Consider the following 13710-nt stretch of genomic DNA (forward strand, 5'->3'; position numbering starts at 1 on the left):
AAGTCTCTTCAACAAATGGTGTTGGGAAAACTGGATAGCCACATGCAACAAAATGAAAGTAGACCCTTACCTTACACCATACACAAAAATTAACTCCAAATGGATTAAAGACTTGAACGTAAGACCTGAAACTATGAAACTTCTAGAAGGAAACATAGGCAGTACTCTCTTCGACATCGGTCTTAGCAACATATTTTCAAGCACCATGTCTGACCGGGCAAGAGAAACAATAGAAAAAATAAACAAATGGGACTACATCAAACTAAAAAGCTTCTGCACAACAAAGGAAACTATCAACAAAACAAAAAGACAACCTAACAATTGGGAGAAGATATTTGCAAACCATACATCTGATGAGGGGTTAATCTCCAAAATATATAAAGAACTCCTGCATCTCAACAACAAAAAACTAACAACCCAATTAAAAAATGGGCAAAAGACCTGAAGAGATATTTCTCCAAAGAAGATATACAGATGGCCAACAGACACATGAAAAGATGTTCAACATCATTAAGTATCAGGGAAATGCAAATCAAAGCTACAATGAGATATCACCTCCCGCCCGTCAGAATGGCTGTAATTAACAAGACAGGAAACAACATATGTTGGAGAGGATGTGGAGAGAAGGGAACTCTCATACACTGCTGGTGGGAGTGCAAACTGGTGCAGCCACTATGGAAAACAGTATGGAGATTCCTCAAAAAATCAAAGATAGAACTACCATATGATCCAGCTATTCCACTGCTGGGTATTTATCCAAAGAACTTGAAAACACCCATGCATAAAGATACACGCACCCCTGTGTTCATTGCAGCGTTATTCACAATAGCCAAGACAATAGCCAAGCAACCTAAGTGCCCATCAAGGGACGAATGGATAAAGAACCTGTGGTATATATACACAATGGAATACTACTCAGCCATAAGAAACGATGAAATCCAGCCATTTGTGACAACATGGATGGACATTGAGGGTATTATGCAAAGTGAAATAAGTCAGAGGGAGAAGGTCAAATACCGTATGATTTCCTTCATTAAGTAGTAGATAATAACAACAATAAACAAACACATAGAGACAGAGATTGGATTGGTGGTTACCAGAGGGGAAAGCGGGAGGGAGGAGGGCGAAAGGGATAATTTGGCACATGTGTGTGGTGATGGGTTGTAATTAGTATTTGGGTGGTGAACATGATGTAATCTATGCAGAAATAGAAGTATAATGATGTACACCTGAAATTTATACAATGTTATAAACCAATGTTACTGCAATAAACAAAAAATTAAGAAAAAGAAAAAGAAATGGGGATGGTAAAGCCAACAAAAAAACTGTAAAAAGAGACAAAGAGGGCATTATGTAATGATCAAGGGAACACTCCAACAAGAGGATATAACACTTGTATATACGCACCCAACGTAGGAGCACCTAAATATATAAAGCAATTATTAACAGACACAAAAAGGGAAATAGACAGTAATACAATAATAGTAGGGGACTTGAACACTCCACTTACACCAACGGATACATCATCCAAACAGAAGATCAATGAAACTTGAACTTAAGATGACACATGAAGTTGTAGAAATGTGTTGCTTCATATCCCAAAAAGCCTTGTTTGAAGGATTAATATGATTTTAGTTGCTTTGGGATAGCAATTACCTTAAACAGTGAGGTTCTCATCATTAATAGACATTTTAATAGATGTGCTAGTAACACTTATTTCAGAAATCTTCTATAGAAATTTCCTCTCAGATATTATGATACTCGGCATGGTTCATGTGGGATCACTTGCTTCAAAAAGCCAAGTCCTGCAGATGAACTCCGTATTTTGGTCATAGTTGAAATTCTGGAGTTAAATGTTATATTTAACCATGGGAAAGTTAAATCTGTTACGGCAAACATGACTCTTTATTATTACTGGATGTCATATTAAGCATCTAGAACTACAGAGTGGTGTACTGAATATCAGATATGGAGAAGGTCTTTCTTTTTCTCATGTGCGTGATGTGATTAGCTGTGAAAATTCTCATATCAGCCAAGATCCTTCTCTGTGAGGTTTATTTGTAAGGGAGATTTCTCATTTAGTGAGAAAACAGGTGTGATTTCAGAATGGGGGGGGGTCAGGTTATAACTTGATCTTGTACCTTACCACGGTGTAAGGTATGAACCAAATTCTCTGTTGTAGATTTGCTTGTATTTTTTCCTTTCCTACATCTTGGTGCTGTATTTATAAGTGAATACAGACAAGTATTCTGACTGAAGTCAAGAGCTTAAACATCATGAGTCATGTGTTTAGGCTAAAGAACAATGAAAATCCAGCTAAACATGGAGGGAGAGAGGTAGAATTCAAGGAAGCATGTTTTATGTAAAGGAAATGAGTTTATGAACAGTGGCCTAGCTGTTTTATTTCTGAATAATCTAGAAAAAAGTGGTGTGAATCTAGAGAACTTGCCACTGGTGCTTACCTTAAGTAGGGCTGGAGTCTAGATTATGAGAGAAAGGACCTTGCTTCCTCAGTGGCAAGGAGCTTTCAGACAGTGAATTCTAAGTTAGGCTGGTTGGGAGAAGATAGTCTTAGGAAGAGACATCAAATTCAGAAAGAACCTGGCAGAGAAGAACCTAAACTGGTTTATCTGGTGAGCTGGACCTGGCTAAGCTCTGTGATACATTGCACCTGAGATTTGTACTTGGTGAACCCTCACACCTTTTATTAGGTCGATATATTTCATCCTAAAAGGTAGACCCAAGAGTGACCCTACTAATGAGAAATCTTTCCAAGAGAATTAAGGATAGGACTATGTTCCGTGAGAAGAAATCCCTAAGTCCTCAGATGGGGACCCATGAAAGAGACAGCCTCTACCTGAGATTTCACTGTGTAAACTCACCCATGTAATTACAGAGATTTAAAGAGGCAGTAACATAATATCATAAATGTGGCCAGTAGGATCTGTTAATAAGAGCACACTGCTAATGAGATTATATCTGAGTCAGAGGCTGCTTGTAGGTAGGTGGTAGCTGTACAAACAGGTGCCCTGTGAGACATCTGTGTCTGAATCAGTGATATGCTTATATTGGACAGAAATTTCATGTGCATGAAAGCACTAGTATTGCCTTCGTGTTTGACATTTGCTTTTGCATAGAGATTCTCATTTCATCTGAGCCTATCACTAGATAAAGCTACTCTTTTATTATTCTTGTTTCTCTGTTACAGAAATTGATGACTTGGATGCCATTGTACCTGCAGTAAAGAAATTAAAAGTACTTTCTTACTGAAAACAAATCAAATCATTTTTACTGTGTAAATTGCATTCTTAACATTCTAAGTATTTTGTAGGATTGATCTTACTTTGAGACAAGGGTTATAAAAATGTATTTACTCTCAGAATTCATCCCTTTCTTAGAATTGGGTCCTTCTCCATTCATATAATTTTTATTAACTTTGAGATTCCTATATAGAAAACAGTTGCTAAGTTAAAGTATAAAGTTAACTTTAGATCCTTTAATCATTTCTTAAGCAATTCTTGAGTGCCTAAAATTTAAGATTGTTTTAAAGTATAGCGTGTGAGTAAAAGAGAATCTCAGGGAGAGAGATTGCAAGTAACAGAAAGGTTATATTTAAGTTCAGGGTTTAGTGACCTTTTTGGTTCTGGGAACAAGGAATGCCAATGGCTCTCTTAAGTCCAGCCAGTAGGAAGCTATTGCTTTCTTGGCAAGGAAATGGCACCTTCTATTATATCCCTCCTGGCACTTGCCCTTTCAAAGCAGGAGGAAGAAAAGGAAGAAGATAAAAGTGTTTTATCATTGTTTTAGGGTAGGAAATGAATTATGAGGTAAAGTAGATGAGTAGATAGATAGTAGATAGTCTCTCTTTTATAAAAAAGTGTCTTTTTTGCAATCTTGATGTAATGTACTTTTTATAAGGGCATGAGATCTTAAATAAAATTTTTGTAAAGAATTTCCAAACTTAAGTGTCCTCAGTGACTTATTTGTATTACTCACAAATAATGAGTCATATTCTCTTACTAGGCTGAGCCTTCCTTGGACAACTGGTTCACGTTTGCTGCATTTTACATAAGTACTTTTCTTGCTGCCTTCTACTTATTTTCTCTTCACAATATTCAGTCTGATTTTCTTAAGGGACCAGTGTTCTGCCTCACATCTATGAGTGCAAGCCAGTTTGGGTTACCACCACTCCCCCTACCCCATTTATAAGTGGCAAGACTTCTGTAAGACTTCTCAGTTATTCTTGTTTGTTGTCATGTAGAACATTGTAGAGTTTCCAGGAAGCAGCATGGTGGAATGGAGAGAGTAAATGTCAGTAGATAAGCATCCAGATCCTTGGTGTTGTGACCTTAGGGATTAGACATAAAATATGTCTTAAGTTCTTTCTAGATTTAAAATTCTTTGTTTTGTTAGCCTGCAATTACATTTCTAAACACTAGACCACAATTCGTGAAAGAACCTGTGTCTTTGAGGGGTGTGTAGAAAAAGTATTTGGATATTCAATAATGTAAATACTCTGAGTTGATTAGATTACTCCAAGAAATTGCTATGAGACATAAATTATAACAACATTTGAAAGGAAGAAATGTAATTTAAAAATTATATTAATCGAAATTTTGTCAGCTAGTTTGTGGTTAACACTTAGTTTAAAACAAAGGTTTTCAAACTCTTCCTCAGAGGCCTTGGAGTTTTTTGGAGGGTCACTGAGCGGAGACAGTGCCACTAGAAGGAACAATCTTAGGCCCTCTCTATTGGGTCTACTTTTATCCAGTTTTAATTATTTAAGATATAAGTAAAAAACTACAATTATTGTTTAGCTCTTGATTTTTTTACAATTTTATTGATGTAGTGACATGTAATGAACAACAGATATTTAAAGTATACAATTTGATAAGTTCTGACATATATATATACCTGTGAAACCATCACCACAATCAAAATAATAAACATACCTATCACTCCAAAATGTATCTCTTTGCCTCCTTATCCCCTGCCATCTCTAGGCATCAGCTGATCTGTCTTTCATCGCTATAGACTAGTTTGCATTTTATGGGATTTTATCTAAATGGAATCATACAGTATATTCTCTTTCTTGTTTGGCCTCTCTCACTTCGCATAATTTGAGATTTTTTTTTGCATGTTCCGTTTATTAACAGTTCATTCCTTTTTATTGCTGTGTAGTATTCCATTGTATGAATATACCACAATTTATCTATTTACCTGTTGATGGAAATTTGGGTTATTTCCAATTTTTGACTACGACAAATAAAACTGCTATGAACATTTATATTCAGGTCTTTGTTTGGACATGTGCCTGATATCCAGTGTCTTGAAAACTGTTGTTTGCATGTATTTTTCCTGTTTTTTGTTTTGTTTTGATTTTAGTTTTGGTTGGTACAGGCAGATGGGTAGCTTCAGTTTCTGTTACTCTATCTTGGTTAAAAGTGGAAGTTTAGAAGTCTTAAGTCTGAAAATATGTAGGATTTCTTAGGTTTTTATTATTTTTTTCTAATTTTATTGCATTGTAGTCAGAGAATATGGTCTTTGTGGTATTGAATTTTATACGTGTTCCACATGTGCTTTAATAAAAAGTCTAATCTCTATTTGATATATAGTGCTATTACGTGGTTTAAATCTGCTTCATTTCTATCAATTTTTTTTTTTAGATTGGCCCTGAGCTAACATCTGTTGCCAGTCTTCTTCCTTTTTTCCTTTTTTTCCTCCCCAAAGCCCCAGTAGATGGTTGTATGTTGTAGTTGTACATCCTTCTAGATGTGGGACGCCATGTAAGCATGGCTTGATGCACAGTGCCTAGGTCTGTGCCCAGGATCCGAACCCGTGAACCCCGGGCTGCCGAAGTGGAGCGCGTGAACTTAACCGCTACACCACCAGGCCGGCCCCCTCTATCCATTTTTTTGTCTACTTGATTTGTTAGTTTATGGGAGATACTGAAATTTCTCTGTGGGTTTGTCAAATTTTTTTTTATATATTTTAAGCCTGTTTTATAAGCACTTATAAATTCATAGTTGATAGTATCTTCTTGATTAATCTCTCTTTATTTCTACTCATGCTTTTTGCCTTGAATGCAATTTTGTCCTTTCTTTTTCCTTTTTTCTTTTTCATTTATTTCACTAATCTTTTTTATTGTAAAATATAACACATATTAAAATGGTATAAACCATAAACGTCAAGTGTAATGAATGCTTATAAAGTGAACACCCATGCAACAACCAAGAAATAGAACATCCCCAGCATGCCAAGAGGCCTCTCCTGCCCTCCATATGTTCCTTTCCCCAAGAGGTAACCATTAGTTGATTACATTAATCACTTCCTTGTTTTTTTAAATAGTTTTGTCACTTTTGTATGTATGCCTAAACCAAGACAGTTTTGCCTGTTTTTGAACTTTATAAAAATGGAATCATATTATATATTCTTTTTTAATGTTTTTTCTTTTGTTCAATATTATGTTCATATTATTCATCTATGTTGTTGTGTGTAGGTCCAGGTCACTTTTTTCATTGCTGTCTAGTATTATGAATATTCCACAATTCATTTATCTGTTCTACTGGGGATTGACATTTGGGTTGTTTCTGGTTCTTGGCTATTGTGAACTGCTGCTATGAACATTCTTGTAATATGTATCCTTGTACACTGGTGTGCAGGTTTTCTAGAATCAATATCCAACAAGTAAATTGCTGAATCCTAGGGGAAAACACTTTTGTATACAGCCACAGAGGCTGTGTACTGTCCAACTGAGGCTAGTACTGTTTCTCTAGATAACAATATAAATGGAGCCTCTGGGGTTGTACAGTGTGGCGACTTTAATAGGGAATGTGTAGCTTCAACTTTAGAAGAAAATGCCAAACTATTTTCCAAAGTATTTGTACCAATTTATACTCCTTCCATCAAGGTCTGAGGGTTCCTGCTTTTCCACATCCTGACCAGTTCTTGGTAAGTCAGATTTTTTATTTTTTGCCAGTGTGGTGTATAGAGCTATTATTGTGGTTTTAATGTTTATTTCCCTGATTACCAATGAAGTTAGGCATCTTTTCCTTTGTTTACTGGCCATTTGTATTTCTTTTTTGAAGTGCTTATTTGTGTCTTTTGTTTATTTTTCTATTGGACTGTCTTTTTGTATTGATTTGTAAGAGTTATTTATGTATTCTGGACATGAGCCATTTGGCAGTTGCATGTGTTGCAGATGTCTTCTTCCATTCTGTGTCCTCTTTCCATTTTCCTATAGTTTCTTTTTATGAACAGAAGATCCTAATTTTAATGTAGAGATGTATGGTCTTTTCCTTTATAGTTACTGCTTTTTGTGTCTTATGAAATCTTTCCCTAGTCACAAGTTGTATAGTTTTGCCTTCCACATTTAATCTCATACACCTGGAGTTGTTTGATTTTTTTTTTTTTTTTTTTGTGAGGAAGATCAACCCTGAGCTAACATCCGTGCTAATCCTCCTCTTTTTGCTGAGGAAGACTGGCTCTGAGCTAACATCTATTGCCAATCCTCCTCCTTTTTTTCCCCAAAGCCCCAGTAGATAGTTGTATGTCATAGATGCACATCCTTCTAGTTGCTGTACGTGGGACGCGGCCTCAGCATGGCCAGAGAAGCAGTGCGTCGTGCGTGCCCGAGATCCGAACCCAGGCCGCCAGTAGCGGAGCGCGTGCACTTAACCGCTAAGCCACGGGGCCAGCCCAGGAGTTGTTTGATTTTTGAATGTGATATGAGTAAAGGACCATTTTATTTTTTCCCTCATGAATACTCAATTGTCTCAGCACCATTGACTGAAAAATCGATCCTTTCCCCTCCGCTCACAATGCTACCTCTGTCATAAATTGACTATGTGTGAATGAGCCCATACAGGGCTCTCTTTTCTGTTCTTTTGGTTCAGTTGTCTCTCCTTGCACTAGTACCACACTGTCTTTGTTATTGTAACTTTAAAATAAACCTTGGTATCCAGTTGAAGGCTTCTTACCCTTTGTATTTACATGTACATTGAATCTGCTTATCAAGGTGTGTACACACACACACACACAACCTATTGGGATTTTTATTGGGCTTTCATTAAACACAGATCAATAGGGGAAATTGGCATCTACAGTGTTGGGTCTTCCAACCCCAGACATGGCATAGCTTTCCATTAACATTTCTTAATAAAGTTTTATAATTTTCCCATAGGGATTGTTGTTAGATGTACAGTCACACGCTACGTAATGATGTTTCCGTCAGTGACAATCCACATATATGACGGTGGTCCCATAAGATTAGTACCACATAGCCTAGGTGTCTAGTAGGCTGTACCGTCTAGGTTTGTGTAAGTACACTCTATGATGTTTGTACAACAACAAAATCACCTAACAACGCACGTCTCAGAACGTATCCCCGTCATTAAGTGACGCATGACTGTATTAATAGTATGACCCTTTATACATTTATAAATTATCTTTTTAAAATTTCGTTTTCTAACTGTTGCAGGAACAAAGAACTACAATTGATTTTTTAATATTTACTTTGTATCCAGCAATCTTGCTAAAAGCTTTAATTCTAGCAATTTATCTTTAGATTATTTTGGATTTTTATTCTTATGATCGTATCATCTACACATAACAACAGTTTTGGTCAGATATATACCTGTTTTTTGTTGCCTTACTACACAGGCCACAAATACAGTACTGAGTAGAGATGGTGATAGGAAGCAGGCCTTTCTTGTTCCGTTTCAAAAGGAAATCTTTTAATGTTTCACCATTAAATATGATGTTTGCTACCATTATTATAAACAGAAATCTAACCTATCCTTGGGTATATCTTTTTCATCTTTTTATTTTCAACACCTCTATGTGTTTGAAGTAGACCTCTTGTAAACAGCAAAAAGCTGTACTTATTATTTTCATGGAATTTGACATTCTACGTTTTAATAGTGGGTTTATTGTGCTTACACATATATTTATAGGTCTTTTGACTCTTCTTTTGTATTTTATGTTTATCACATTTTTCTATGCTTTTTCTTTCCTCTTATTTTTTTGATGGGGAGTTGACTTTTCCCTATTACCTTTTCTTCTCCTCTACTGATTTGGAAGTTTTATATTTCAGCTGTATTGCTACTTTAATTTAGTGATTATCTTAAAATTTATATTAATATATACTTTGTCAGTCAAGGTCCAGTCAGGAGACAGAAACCACATTGCATAGGTAGCCAAACAGGAAAACTTTAAAACAAGATGTGCTAACTGGTAAGAGGTAGTTGATTACTTTAAAAGGGGATAAAAGAGGACTCTAAAGGGTACATAGTAGCAACTTCAGAAAGCAGATACTACTCCCAGGGATGAAGCAGAGTGAACAAGAAAGGAACTTAGAAATTTAGAAGAGCGCCTTCCCACCAGGCTGAGATTTAAACCTCTGAGGAGAGGTTTGGCTGCCATAGGAACAGGCAACCCACTTGTGACAAAGGAACTTGCCAGAGGGTGCTGGCTGGTGCTGAACCATGAAGGCCGTGGTTTTGGTGGCAGATCCCAAGGGTATGAGCTAAGGGTAAAGGGTGCTTAGGTGCTTAAGTGACCAAGCCCCCACATGACAGTCAGCTGGCTGCCATGGAAAACAGCAGAAGAGTAGAAGAAAGAAAAGCTCCTTCTTGCTGTGGCCTTGCAGTGTCTCTCCAATGCCCTCTACTGGCAAAGCCTAACATCAAGCCCCTAGCAAAGGAGCTGAGTCTGTGGTGTCTCCACTGTCAAAGCAGGAGAAAGATGGGTTACTTTGGAGCCAAGAGGTGATGAACTAGTAACTGACATATACTTATTTATAATTTATTTTAAAAATATAGAACTATCTTTAGTTTCCTAAATAAGGTAAGGACTTGAACACTTTAACTTTCCTCCGAGCCAGCCTCATGTCCCTTCTTAAATGTTAGTACCAGCATTTTAGTGCCACTGTGTTTTTGCACCCAGTTTTTGCGAAAATTTTTGGTTGCTTACTTACTTGTTTATATTTCTTAAACAATTAAGACTTACTTAGGTTTACTAATGTATTTTATGGATTTCTTTGCTCTTTCTTGTTTCCCACATGCCACTTCTGCCTTCATGTTACATTTTCTTTCTTGCTGAAATACATCTAGTGGCCGCTTTTCAGTTTAGTATTCCCATGTGTTGCATATTTTTAAAATTGTTTTTGTTTTACAGTTTTTGCCTATGAGCATGCCTTTAGTGGGGATTATCTGCTGTGGTAGTCCCTGTGCCCTGGATAGGAGTGGCAACCCTGGCCAGTTTTGTGGTTGCCTCTGTCAGGGCTTCACATGGTTCCAGCTTCTAAACCAATTTCCATATTAGTATCAAGGTTTGGGGGTTTCCACACCAAGTCAATTGTGTGTAACTTCAGACCCTGTGTTCCTGTACACAGATTAGCTGATTGTTTCCACCCACTGCTGACAACCAATTCCTTGTCCTTATTGGCAGCCAAGGTGTTTTCTGATGACACAAATCTTCTCAGGCTCCTCGTCCCTCACACAGTAGTCTTGCCTCCTCTCTGGTGTATGCTAATGTTCTGGTTCCCTTCAACACTTACACTCCCCTTTTATTCTTACACACTGCCTAGACTTTCTCTTTGGGCCATCGCCAGGAACTTTACCTGTGTTACTTTTTAATTAACCATGTTTAAAATAAATGTTGTTCATGGTTTAACTACGTTTTCTATGTGTTTGGAAGAGGAAGGATAGGTTTTCACTTGTCTGCTTTGTCTGCCATCTTGGTAGTTGTTTTAGGGTTGGTGATATTCAGGATGTGATATATGATGCCTTCCCTTATACTTCTCTGTATATGTTTTACCGTAATGTCTTCAAGGCACTTGTCTATTTAGTGAACATTACAATGCCATTGTCAGGCAGACAGGACAGGCATCAGTTGCCTTATTTTGTCATTCAAAATAGAAATCTCAGCAGAAACAAATTTTATTACATATCTACCATGTATTTAGCATATGCTGTCTTGGATGATGTGGGTGAAAATCAATTCAAGTAGCTTGTAGTTCAATTGGAGAGTAAACAAACATTAAATGTCAGACACAACAGAAGTAATTGCTTAGCATGTGACCTTAGTAGATACCTGATAAACCTTTTTTAAAATTAAATGTTACAAGGCAGGGAATTGTTAAAATGAAAAATGCACAGTATTGACAGTAAATGCTATAGGTGGTGAGGAGAGGCCATTTCAGTGTGGACTGGCTTCATGGAGGAGGTGGGTTTAAAATAGGCCTTTAAGAGGCGAGTAGGATTTGAGTAGGCAGGATATAACATTTGGATTATTCTGGAATAGAGCATCTGCACATGAATAAAGTAGCAAAAAACTGGAGACCAAATTATGTTAGGTCTAAAAAACAAATTGAGGAGTGGGTTTTAATCTTGCAGAAAACAAGAAATCATAGATAGTTTATAAGTGAGAGTAACATGACAAGAATTTTAAGATGTCACCATTTTTCAGAAATTTGGCAGTAAAGGCTGTGGTGGGGAGAGGAAACTGATGGCATGGGGGTGTGGCTTGAGTGGAAAAAGAGGATGTCACCTCAACAGTAGGTTTAGGAACTTCAGAGAAGACAAGAGTATTTGGTTTTATAAAGTTCCAAATGCAAAAGAGGCACTTGTTTAAACATACAATTTACATATTTTGCTTTTAACATGTTATTTAGGTGAACCAGACGTCTCTTAGAGAAGTGAAGTGGAGAATTCCCAAACCTGTCTAAGAGAAAATGAAAAGCCCCTTTTCCTCCCTGGCACTCTGCAGCAGTCTCCAGCGCTCTGCTCTGGGAGTGCAGACATGGGCCTGGGTTTGGAACTCGGCTTGCATTTTCCTATGGAAATCATGCCACATGCTGAGAGTTTGGTTCCAGGCCATCTCACAGTTAAAATCCCCAGCGGAGATTTTAACTCTAGGTTTTAGGTATATCACTGTAACATTGTTGCCATCGGAAAAGTACAGTTTAGTTCTAAATTAGATACAGGAACAAATCTCTAGGCAGAGAAGTACCAGAGGGGCAGCAGAAGGGCTTAGGTAGTGTCAGCTCTTGGCACTTTTGGTATGGGTCACTTTTTACTCCCATAAAAGAAGCCTCCTCCCTTGGTCAGTTACTGCCCAGGAATACTGGTAGCTGCTCCAGGAACAGACCTCCCTTACCCTCTATGTCTGAGACACGAGGATTCTGACACATACATTCAGGCAAGTCCTAAGTCAAATGGTCTGTAATTACCTACCAAAAGTGAAAAATCACCCCTGAGGTTTTGATAATTTATTAGGCATGAATACCCCATTTCTTTCTGGATTTGAACAATTAAATCCAACCGAGAGAGTGGTTCTTGCTTTTACATGTTTACCTCTTCCTAATACTATCCAGTCTTAGTTAAATTTCACACAAGAATGTATGTATATATTTTCAAATAGCTGTTCTAATTTAAATTACAAAATATACATATGTACAAGATTTTAGTCTAACGGTGATAATGGTGCTCATCATCAACTTCTGGGCTGTCCATCTGGAGTCAGCTCATACCTGTAAGACAGTTGGGGTTGAACTTGTGTTAGTACTGAGGGAAGTGTTGTGGCAGCATCAGGACAAGTGGCCTAGTCTAGCCTGCCTGGGTCTCTGCGGGACCAGGAGAACCCATCTCTGTAAGTTGGCCAGCCAGGGCTCAGGCTAGAGTTTACAGAGGTCCTTCAGGTAAGTGAGATCTGCAGGCAGTAAAGCCGTAAGTAAAGGTGATCATCTGTCTCCCTCCTTGACAGCCAAAGGAGCTGAAAAATGTACTGAAAGGGGAAGAACTTTGGAGAGAGAATATGGGCAACCATCTGAGACAATGTCTTGAGTAGCAGATTAACATGATAAAATGAAAGGGCTCACTTACCATTGTGAGAAGCCCTTAATCAGATCTTCTTTTGATAAGTCAATCAGTACCTAAACGATCAAAAATAATCAGTTCCCTTCCAAAAAACTGCATTAAATGGAAACATATTGGGATAAATGGAATTGATCACAAAAATGGCCTCCTTGGGTTTTGGAGTTTTGAGCAGGGGCTCTTTTTCCTTTGGCTTTCAACACAGAACCTCTCCAGAAGGACAGTACAGACACTGACCTCAGTGTCCTGGGAAAAGGTAAATTGCTGTTTGGAGTTAAACCTCAGAAATTTATTTATGAATGATATAGAAAGAGAGAACAACTTGCCTTTACTCATTAACTAATTCGTAATTTTAAGCAAGATACACATAGTTGTCTCAGCTGTAAAAATGGGGATATCACCTACTTCATAGAAGTAAGCTTTAAAGAGTATAAGATGTTTATTAAAATACAACTGCAAAGTATTATACAAATATCATTCTTTTTTGTCTCTCCGTGGCATCTTGAGGATTATATTTCTTCTACTTCTACTTAAAGTAAAATCCCATCACCACAAATATCTTGACATGAGATCCAAACTTCACACAATGCTGTATTTACCAAAACAATACTTAATACCATAGACGTTCAAATACTTGTGCAATGATGAATTTGGATAGATTCTTGACTTTGTTAAAATAGGGTTTATCATATTAATTTATACATCTGTATTCTTTAGTTGCAAGAATATTTTTAAAAAAACACACACAAAACAAAGAACCTCCCAATGAGGCTATACCCTCCTTGAAGTCAGTTCTGGTAACAACCAGATGATCCCATCAGAGTTTCTGCGAGGG

At 37.3% G+C, this 13710-nt stretch overlaps 2 protein-coding genes across 11 annotated transcripts in view; one reads left to right on the forward strand and one right to left on the reverse strand.

Moving 5' to 3' along the window:
- Window positions 1-3952, forward strand: part of CEP70 (centrosomal protein 70) — a 95214-nt gene extending 91262 nt beyond the window's left edge. For all 7 annotated transcript variants that reach the window (XM_087430486.1, XM_087430484.1, XM_087430487.1 and 4 more), the window contains one exon: window positions 3209-3952. In XM_087430486.1, the coding sequence (XP_087286612.1) occupies window positions 3209-3270 (62 nt within the window). In that variant the 3' untranslated portion in view covers window positions 3271-3952. The remainder of the gene's footprint in view (window positions 1-3208) is intronic.
- A 6648-nt stretch (window positions 3953-10600) lies between these two features.
- Window positions 10601-13710, reverse strand: part of ESYT3 (extended synaptotagmin 3) — a 52172-nt gene continuing 49062 nt past the window's right edge. For 2 of the 4 annotated variants that reach the window (XM_087430500.1, XM_004419321.3), the window contains 2 exons: window positions 12885-12934; window positions 10603-12532 (listed from right to left, as the gene is read on the reverse strand). In XM_087430500.1, coding sequence (XP_087286626.1) covers window positions 12496-12532; window positions 12885-12934 — 87 coding nt within the window. In that variant the 3' untranslated portion in view covers window positions 10603-12495. Of the gene's footprint in view, window positions 12533-12884; window positions 12935-13710 lie in introns of all 4 variants that reach the window. The other 2 variants (XM_087430502.1, XM_087430501.1) reach the window with 2 other exon arrangements.

The sequence above is a fragment of the Ceratotherium simum genome, chromosome 5 (assembly GCF_057802395.1).
Source record: "Ceratotherium simum simum isolate JZ-2026a chromosome 5, ASM5780239v1, whole genome shotgun sequence".
NCBI lineage: Eukaryota > Metazoa > Chordata > Mammalia > Perissodactyla > Rhinocerotidae > Ceratotherium > Ceratotherium simum.